The 10,604-nt window shown below is 31.9% G+C and overlaps 1 protein-coding gene across 1 annotated transcript; it reads left to right on the top strand.

The window, feature by feature from the left end:
- The first annotated feature begins 3,228 nt into the window (after positions 1-3,228).
- Positions 3,229-10,204, top strand: LOC134694114 (uncharacterized). The gene is made up of 6 exons (XM_063555110.1): positions 3,229-3,259; positions 3,891-3,927; positions 4,948-5,201; positions 7,073-7,314; positions 8,521-8,872; positions 9,951-10,204. The coding sequence occupies exons 1-6, from the start codon at positions 3,229-3,231 to the stop codon at positions 10,202-10,204; spliced, it is 1,170 nt and encodes a 389-aa protein (XP_063411180.1).
- The last annotated feature ends 400 nt before the right edge of the window (positions 10,205-10,604 follow it).

The following is a 10,604-nucleotide window of genomic DNA, read 5'->3' as shown; positions in this document are numbered from 1 at the left end:
AAGACCTTCGTAGTAATACGATTTACATACAAAAACAATATTATTGAAGCTTTGTCCGCAGAAACAACAACATACTTATAATGAAGAGATGATAGACATTTCATGGCCTCCTTGTCTCTTAAAACCATTTACCAAGTCAGTAATATGTTGTTTGTTCGTTTCATGTTGATTTTACCATTTGATGGTAGAGACTTTCCGTTTCGTTTGAAACTTTATTTTTGAACAATGGAGCTTTAACGTACTTGTTGATATATTGATTTTTTTTAAATAAAAGGGAAATGAGGGATACCAAGAATGACGTTCCAACTCATGTTATTTTTTGCTATGACCTCACTATCAGTACCTGCATCAACTCTCAAATCTGTACTTAGTGTATGTTTTGATTGTCGGAATTGATGTAAAAGTATCTTGTCAAGTCCAATCATTTTTTTTTCCTTCTCTTGTGTGCTACATTATAATCCTGGTAACTTTAACTGTATTGATCTGATGATGCCTCCTTTATAAATGATTGTAATTGTTTGCTCTTCTATACTGAGCAAGTGCTGTAACATCATTGTCCGGTGTATAACATCGCCTCATTATGTATGTGTCTGTCCAAGTCATGAGCCTGTATAATGAAATGTCTTACGTTCATTGCCAATTTTAATACTTTTAATTGACTTGTACATTTATTAGGCCGCTAGTTTTCTCGATTGAGTTATTTTACATTTGTCCTTTTTGTCTATATACATGATATATGCAGTTTGGGTTTTGAACAATTGAAGACAATGCGTTGATCCAATATTATTAATTTCTCTGTCATTTAGGTCTGTTTGGCATTCATATCAATTTTTTATCATTATAATTTAAGTAATGGTATTAAAAAGAAAAAATACAAAAATACCGAACTCCGAGGAAAATTCAAAAAGGAAAATCAAAAATTAAAAGGCAAAATCAAAAGTCCAAACATATCAAACGAATGGATAACAACTGTCATATTCCTGACTTGGTACAGGCATTTTCTAATGTAGAAAATGGTGGATTGAACCTGGTTTTATAGCTAGCTAAACCTCTCACTTGTATGACAGTCGCATGAAATTCCATTACATTGTCAACGATGTATTAAAGAACTGTTACTCAACAAATGTTAAATGTACTATTATCATTTTGTAGCAATGGCCGGATCAATATTGATGTTTCATACAAATATCATTAACGGTACCAATTTTTCTGCACCAGATGCACATTTCGAAAATACATCTCTCTTCAGTGATGCCTGTGGCCAAAATATGTAAAAATCTAGAGCTAAAATATAAAGAGCTATAATCCAAAAGTTTAAAAAGTATAGCCAAATCCCTGAAAGGAATCAGAGCTTTGCATGAGGGAGATACATTCCTTAATTTATGATAATTTTAGTTTAAACATTACAATGAAATCTCGCACACACACATGGTAACGAGTCCTTCTGTTGACAAATAGAAGGCATTTTAAAAAGTTTATTTATCCATCACAAAATTTTATAAATGGACAAAATAAATCAACTAAATGATATCTGTGTACAATATAATAAAATATATATTTATAAGTATATAAATAGGGAGATGACGTATGAAAATCATAACCATAAATTAAGATATAACACGATGTGATCAATTATTATTACAAGTTAATAGAACAACCTTCAACAATGAGCATAATCCACGTAGGACGTATAACTCAAAGGCTCAAACAGGAAGAAATGTACAAATACTACAAGGTAGAAAATATTTACCAAACAGTACACAAACAACCAATACAATTTAATAAAACTCGAGATAAATGAGGATACGAAAAATTATTACGAATTCTAATTTTGCTATTGTCATATATATATGAAATATCTTTGTGTGTCTTTTGAGTAGAATGCATCTTATTGAAACTCAGATAAGCGAGTACACCAAGAATATGTTTATGTCTTTAATGAACACAATTCATCATTTGCCAAATGTGTTATTGACAATAGCCTTAAATGTACGCACATAAACTCATCTTTAAAATGATTAATTCAAAGAAAAACCATATATATTCCATCATGGAAAAAAGCGAAATACAAACACGCTGATATTACGAATAGTAAAGTTATTTTTATCCTTTGACTTTATAATTTTTATACTATGCCATTTAACTTAAAAATGAATCATACATGTAGCAAAGTAAATAATACAATCAAGTTAAGATGCTGAGTTATTTACTATCATGATTATGTGCAGACTTTTCCTACTGTTTGAAGTTTTCAATGACTTCATCAAGTAATGTTTGTGCTTCTTTTTCTAGTTCGCTGATTTTCTTTGTGAAGCATTTTCATACATGCTATGTAAGCAATCGAAGAGAATACGATAGGACCAACAACTGGTATAAAGTTTAAAAATCGCTTTGCCATGACTTCGGTAGATTTGTCAGCAAGTTCTAACTAAATAGACGTAATGAATTTGTCTTTAATTTCTCGCACTAACAAACTTTGAAGATGAGGAAGTTTTCTCAACAATTTCTAATCCTCGATATTTAGTGTGTCAAAAGTGTGTTTAATTTGATCTTTAGTCAGCGAAAATTCCTTCATATAAAACTGTTTTCAGCTTGAAGTATGGGTACGTCCTCAATGATATCTAACAGCGGTAAAGGTATTGCAGCACCTGCTGCTGATAAGAGAGAAACACGGTTCGCACGTCGGATCAACTCCTCCTTCTTTTCAAGAATTTGATAAACAATTTATGACGTCTTGACTAAGTTTTTATAACTGAACAACTTAAAGTAAAGAATGAACCTTAACGTTTGCGCCAAGGCGTACAGTTTTCAATAGAGAGCACAAATCCCCACAATAAAAATAGGGTTTAAAAATGACAAACAATCTTTACAAAAATCAATCCGCATAGAAGCCAACAATAGTGAATGAGTTCTGGGACACATTTATGTAAATATTTGAAGAAAGTACATGATACTACTATAGCTTATCTCAATCCCATGAACATTGGTCTCAAACAGAAATATGAACGCCTGTCACTGTTTGTAAGCATGCACTTCGTGCACTTCAGATAAAAAGCTGGTACGTTATTTCACCTGATGTAAATATTTTATCTTATCACCAATGCAACGTACGAAGTAAATTTTCCGCGAATATCAATCATCCTTTTTACCTGGAAAAACATTATATGGAGATTATAATACTATCAATAGTATCCGTTGAAGAAATATTAAGGTATTGCTTCGTTTACAATGGCGTCTATGGTTCATATAGGAAAGGAAGGTATGTAACAGCTCTTCGACATTTTTTAATCAATAACACTTTTTTTAAATAGAGAATGAAGTTACCGACACTTGATAATAAAAAAACACGGCAAAACTAGGACAATGCAGAAACCAACACGTCCACAAAGCAAAAAAGAAAACAGGACTCAGTACTCCAGACCCTGTAAAAACAGAAAATGATTGTACTTGATATTGCTGACTTAAGATCGACAGTAGTACTATACGCAAAAGAGCGGCGTAATATACTCAACCTCAAAAGTACAAAAATCAAACTGACAATACCATAATGAATGTAGATAGAAAATAAAAATGAATAGAAAAGTTAAATCTTAAAACACGTGTGTTACTTTACAAATATTTTGGTCTTAAACATCACTGAAACGTTATTGATTGTCGAAGTAAGCAGCTGATGCAAAATATCTTTTATCGTTTATGTTTTTAAAATGACCCCCAATAATAATTAAAGAGAAAAGCTAATTCAAAGACAAGGATATCAAACATCCATATGATTTGTTTATAATAAAATGGCAAAGATACCACAGGAGTATTAGAACATGATAATGCAATTGGGAAAGTGAAACTATGTATAACATTTGTACATTACAAGCAAATTATTATTCATATTTTAGTTCTCAGTGAGAAAGATGTTGAAGACATATTTGACAGGTAAATATTTGAGGAGAAAAATGGCTAACTCTCATATTAGTCGTCTTCCATCAAATACAAGTTCAGTTAAGCATGCATCATCGTCATCATAATATATCAACAAACTGTTATCTTGAAAAAAAATAAGAATTGTACTTAAAATTAAGAACCAAGAGAGAAACATATATTGTGCGCAGAATATGTAAACAAGTAACTTATTATCAAGGAAAAGTCCATGATAAATTCTAACATGACGTTCTTCAAACGCTTTGAGTACATATCCGTGGTAAAATATTAATATTAAGTTTGGGTCGTTTAAATCATTTTCCCACGTCATATGCTGTTTTTATTTATAAATGAGATACATGTATCTGACGTTATTGAACGATGACGTATGAATATTAACATTTTACGGGAAAACACACTTCAGTGAAACCGAAAATCTTCACAACAAGGAAACGTACAAACAAACGATGCTTATATGTGTTAAGCTATTTGTTTTTTTTGCATATTAGTAAAAACTATCATTTAAATTTATTCAAATCTATTTCGTTACTGTGAGAAAGGGTTTTAAGTATATCACTGATTCAGTTTGCTACATTTTTCACGTAAATTTAATAGTGCGTTTATTCAAGGGAATAGGAAATATTTGTCTTCACCTTGAGCGATTCCATCCAAAAGAATTGGCGTGTTTGTCCTTTTAGAATAGAAAATATTTATCTGGGCTTTTGCTCGTGGTAACCCGTGGTAAAATCAGTAAAAGTACAAATCCCAATAATTATTTCGCAAGTAAACAGTTTTATGTTTTGCTTACCAAGATGAGTGTTTGGTTTTGCTGACACAAGGTTACTTTCAATATTTCTCAAGGTAAGGTTTTCAGTTTATAATACTCGAAAATGCAGTGCAGATATGAGAGTAAATAATCCTCTTTTAAAGGCTGAAGCAAGCTTTCGATTATATCAGTTGTAGATGCGATTTTTTCGTCTATATAATATCATAAGGACGCATATAATTCATCAGTTGTAATACTTTATATTTAAGCGTCCTGAGTTCAGCTTCTTCAAAATTAAAACCAACAACACCAACTTATGAAGACGAGTATGACTGCAGCAATAGATACAGAGGCTTAGCCTTAATAATTTGTAATGAAAACTTCAAAACAGAAAATCACAGAAGAGATTACTGTGACGACGAAATAAAACTAATGAAGGAAACATTTGGAAAACATTTAAATTTCACAGTTTTGATTTTCAAGGATTTGACTGCAGAGCAAATAAATTGGGTCATACATAGAGGTCAGTGGTACAGTTTACCCTTAATATGTTATATTCCTGTATGAAGTGATTTTCTATCATGAAAACATACCACTCGTTGGACAAAAAAAAACTGGAGTCTTGAACGATACCAATTTTTAATGAAACTTGTTATAAGGTATATAATTTTAACCTGAGACAGGTCATCATTCAAATGATTCAAATGCAAAGAACAGAGTATTTAAACGTTTAGTTCGTATGTCGTTGAGGATTGGTGGCTTTATGTACAGTTTTCTGTCTTGGATCATTTTTTAGTGTTAAGGCAGAAACACTCGTTTCGTCTGTTGATGTTTACTCTGTAAAATTGTAAAATGACAAAAAAAAATCTTTATGAGAGAAATTAATTATTCTGAAAAAAATATTAAAAAGTGTCGAATAAGTTATTTTCATTTCCGCTTTTATTGAGAAACATAAAAAAAATGGTTACCCTTTTAAATAGTTTATAACATAAATAACGTTCACAAAGTAACATGTATTTTTGTACATCTTAGAAATGTATTTACCTATGTCTTCGTGCAATTATTGTATCATTTTGTAACTGAACAAATATTTTCTATCAAGATTTCACATTCATTTTTCCAACATTAACGTGATCATCAAATTGTTTGGTATAACAACTATAACTATAAATACGCACATAGTATAGTAGATTTGTATAAAAGAGGGACGAAAGAAACCAAAGTGACAGTCACACTCGTAAATCTAAATAAACTGACAACGCCATGGCTAAAAAAGAAAAAAATACAAACAATAAAACAATAGTACACATGACGCAAGATAGAAAACTAAAGAATAAACAACACGAACCCCACCAAAACACTAGAGGTAATATGAGGTGCTCCGGAAGGGTAGGCAGATTCTGCTCCACATGTTGCACCCGTCGTGTTGCTTATCTGATTATAAATCCGGTTAATAGTCTACTTCGGTAAGTCACATTCATGAAAGGGAAGGGGATTGTAGTTACGACGTAAGGAACATATCCGATATCATTTTTGAAACGGTTATTCCATAACGGTCAACCAACTCGTAATGGCGTCCATAAAATTTACGGAGGGATGATTTCAACTTCACCATTTGTAACTCTTGGTTTAATAGCTTTTTTGTGAGCAGCAACCCTGTATCAAGAAAATCATGATAGGAAATGCAAGCACGGGAATATAGTATCAATTGGGAGATATATACCCCGTATGCAGGTGCTGCTGGAATGTTGCTACTTAGAAATGGAAAGTTCACTATTGGAAAGCTGACATCATCTCTTTTGTCGTAAAGTTTAGTTTTCAACCTACCCTCATTGTAAATTTCTAGATGTAAGTAAAAGATATGAAGCCGACTTAACTGTATCTGTAGTATCCTGTATCTTTAGTTCGATGGGATAGATGCGTTCCACATAGTCACCAATTTTTGAATTGTTTAGTGAAAGAACATGATCTATATAGCGGAAAGTAGAGTTAAAGGATATTGCTAAATTCTTATCTTTCTTCCTAGGAAGTTCCGTTCAGTCTGTTGAAAAAACACTACCTCCGAATGTAACAAATATGTTGTCAATCAAGTTATCATGCATAAGATGATCATACAATACTTACTATAGACACATTTGAATAGAAGATAAACACAATATCTGAATATGCGATATTTGATTTGCTCATTGTGAAAGGCCGTACGGTGAGCTATAGTTGTTATATTCTGTGTCATTGGCAATCATACCGCATCTTCTTTTTCATAATAACTGTAGTGTTTGTTTAAAATTTATCTATACAGATTACTTTGTTCTCCATCAGCGAAAACTATCTATTGATAAACAAATTGTTCAAAGAAAAACAAAGTTGATTATAGATATTGACATGTAATTATAGTTTTGTTTTATAAAGCATGCAAACAACCTGGATTTCATCGAATGTCAGACTGTTTCGCATGTGTTCTTGCAAGTCATGGTGGCGAGGAATCAAGAGGTTCGAATGGTAAACCGACATTAGTGGATTTGAGAGACCAATGTTTATATGGAGTCGACCATAAACCAATAACAACGAAAGCTATAATAAAAAAAATCAACGACGTTAAAGCATTAAAAGATAAACCGAAGCTTTTTTTCATTCAGGTTTGTATCAATAGATTGAATTATTCAAAATCGTGAAAAAATATGAACAATGAATTACGTTGATGTCATTAATTAATAACCCGAGCACTATTTGAGTGCATTATTTAATTGGTAAATAAAGGCCACAGTAGTATATCAGTGTTCAAAGGTCATACATCGATCGAGAAATAACCAAACGGGTGATTTTACTTTTCACAAACTATAACTGAGGGAAACACATCAACTAACAGAGGAAAATACAAGAACAAGAGGATTACTGAAAAGCAAGAACAACAAACATCAACATCCATAGAAACGAACTATTTGATAACAACTGCCATATTCATGACTTGGTACAGAATGTTTTAAGAAAAACACAGTTGGGTTAAACCTGGCTTCATGGCTAGCCAAATAAAGACAACAGTAGTATACCGCTGTTTGAAATTCATACTTCAAGAGAAAAAAATGGGTGCATCATTTAACATGGTCCTAGGGACATCAAATAAAATCGATGTTTTTGTGTCTATGACCACGACCGATTGACATCTTTTTATCCTGAGCGGCAGGTCATCCAGTATAAAAAAAATATTCTACTAGTTTTCATGTTGTTAGAGTACCGGATCGGTAGAATCAACGGAGACAGATTTTCCACCAGCAGAGATTCCGGTCCGATGGTGATAAATAAAGGCGATGGTAGTATAATGCTGTTCCAAATTCATAAATCGATTGAGAAAAACAAAATACGGGTACACCTAAACACCCGTTTATCTAAAATAAATCTAAAAAATAAAAAAAAATTAGCGCATCCATATCCGTAGATTTTTAAAAATATTATTAACGCTGTTTTTCTAATCTATCTAAAGTAACTTATAACGTTCATTCGGCAGAAACTGTTTTTTTCTAATTTTGTAGAGTCAAGGGGTTAAAATTTGGTTTCAAGGACATAATTTTACTTTTACTTTTCTTATCTTATTTTTAAAGTTTTCTCTGTAAAGGTGATATGAAATGCTTTTAACCTTAAGTAGCACATCATGTATCGTCCACTTGATACGGGATCAGGATTTTAAAAAAATCAAACAGATTTTAGACTTCATCTTACTTATTTCATGGTAATGTCAAATTGTTGTACACATATAATGTCCGTTTTGTTCTCCCCAGTATGAATGTATAACGATTTGAGAGCAGCACTTGCTTGCTTTGCATATACATTTATGCTCATATTTATAGGCTTGTCGCTCACGCACACAAATGCATATAACAACATCCGGTATAGAACATGGGCATACAATTGATATCAATAGTGCTTCACATGGAAATTGTCCAACTGATTGCACTGATGAGTTTTATAAGCAGTCATTTCCTGAGTGTCCAACACAAAACGAACCTTCCCTGAAGGCAAACCATGGCATTATATCAGAAAAGAAGGATAACGCAGAAGCAAGTATCTTCCACAAACTCGGTCAATTGTTTGGTTTAAACAAAAATGATGCAGAGAAGATAATTGAACCAGAGGATATGATATCCATTCTAGACCAATCATGTACTGATGATACCCTTGTCGTTTATTCAACAGCTTCAGGTAACATAAAATGGACAATTTATTTTACATGTAATTATCTACTCAACTAGAAATGGTTAATTCATTTGTTTTTACGAAAACTCATGAAGTGATTTTATAATTAAAAGAGAAGTCAAAATAGATTCCTTATTCATGCAAACCGATTTATATATGGACGGAAGGATTGAGATTTATGTTTTATGTTTTCAATAATTTGAATAGTTCCTTGTAGGTTGGACTTCGTAAATACAGCTGTTTCTCAAAACACACCTCTTTTGGGGAGATCTTGAATATTTATAGAAAATAAATTTTGTTTTCATACTGGTTCCAAGTTATGCTCTCTCTGTTCCATTTCACAGAGACATAACTTGGGAATGTTACCAGTAGCTATACATGTGCATATTGTTTACATTGCAATATGTGGTAACCGTTCATTCGAGGTGGGGGTAGTTAAGAATATTAGTGTTAGTTAAAACTCTGAAAAGTTCAGGGCATATAAACGTTAAAAATATGCCGCACAGCCCTTAATTTCGACCTTTGAAAAAAATAATGGTGCATTTGAACTTTCAATTCTAGGATTCTAAGATTTTTATCTAAACTTCATAGTGAAAGTAGTACATTTTTAGCCGAAAAATTAGTTCCTATGGGAAAATGCATTGTTAATATTTACAGAAATGCAACCTGTAACTCTGTTAAAACAATTTGATACTACAAACATTATGCCGTCGGATTAAATATCAAACTGTCAATTTGATAAAACGCATTTTGAGATATTAACATCTTTATTTTTTTACTTCAAACTTAATTTTGCACTTTTTAAAACTATTTTTCTGTTCGAGCGCAATTAACGATCTTTTGGAGACGAAATGGGCGACTGGCGTTTGAAATTTATATGCTGATATCTATGGTGATTATGATTCTATTTTCTTTGTCTGTAACCAGTACAATACTGGTACATGACATCATTTTAATCTTAATTAAGTACAAAACAGCAATGCATCTTTAATTTTTGTTATTAGGTATCATGTTGATTTTAGGTACATTTGAAGATATTCGTATAACATTAATTCATTTCTGTTTTTTTTTATTATATTTTCAGAAAAGTATTCTTACGGAAGAGTGAAATTAGGTGGTTGGATGCTTGTTTGTCTGAATAAAGCAGTAGACGAACAACTTCGTCAGTCAAACAAAAGCTATCACATCGATTTAATGGACATTTTGATAGCCGTAACTAGTGCCGTGGCTAAGAATTTTGAGACACACCTGTCAGATGATAATTCTTCTCGTAAATGCGCAGTTGTATTTGAACATTGTCTCTATAAAGAGTTGTATTTTAGTAACAACTGGATTTAACTTTGTTTAAGTAATAATTGCAATTGATATGTATATATATATATTAAAAAATATTCTTCATATATAAGCCTCTTGATTCGAGAGACTTCAATTTTTGATTTACCATTTTTTGCTATACGTTGATATGAAAATCATTTCCGGAGTAAATGTTTGTAAAACACTATTATCTGTTTACATGTTGTATACGAATAAGATTGAGAATGGAAATGACGAATGTATCAAAAAGAGTAAAATTGAATCGGTCGAAGGCCATTAATAGGTCTCCGACACAGCTATAAAAAATATCATCTGGAGGCGGCCTTTACCGGTCCCTAAAACAGAAATGTATACTAGTTCAGAAAAAATGAGCATCATTGTAAACTCCAAAACATTTAAATGAACTAAATTTAGAACAAAACAT

This window comes from Mytilus trossulus, chromosome 13 (assembly GCF_036588685.1).
Source record: "Mytilus trossulus isolate FHL-02 chromosome 13, PNRI_Mtr1.1.1.hap1, whole genome shotgun sequence".
Lineage (NCBI taxonomy): Eukaryota > Metazoa > Mollusca > Bivalvia > Mytilida > Mytilidae > Mytilus > Mytilus trossulus.
This window is presented reverse-complemented; position numbering and strand designations above follow the sequence as displayed.

What these genes read in the sequence shown, in the direction of transcription:
- LOC134694114 (XM_063555110.1), top strand. Translation starts at nt 3,229, where the DNA reads ATGGCGTCTATGGTTCATATAGGAAAGGAAG. An exon ending in GTTGAAGACATATTTGACAG is followed by an intron (nt 3,928 to 4,947) that starts GTAAATATTTGA and finishes TTTATATTTAAG; the next exon opens with CGTCCTGAGTTCAGCTTCTT. An exon ending in CGTTTATTCAACAGCTTCAG is followed by an intron (nt 8,873 to 9,950) that starts GTAACATAAAAT and finishes TTATATTTTCAG; the next exon opens with AAAAGTATTCTTACGGAAGA.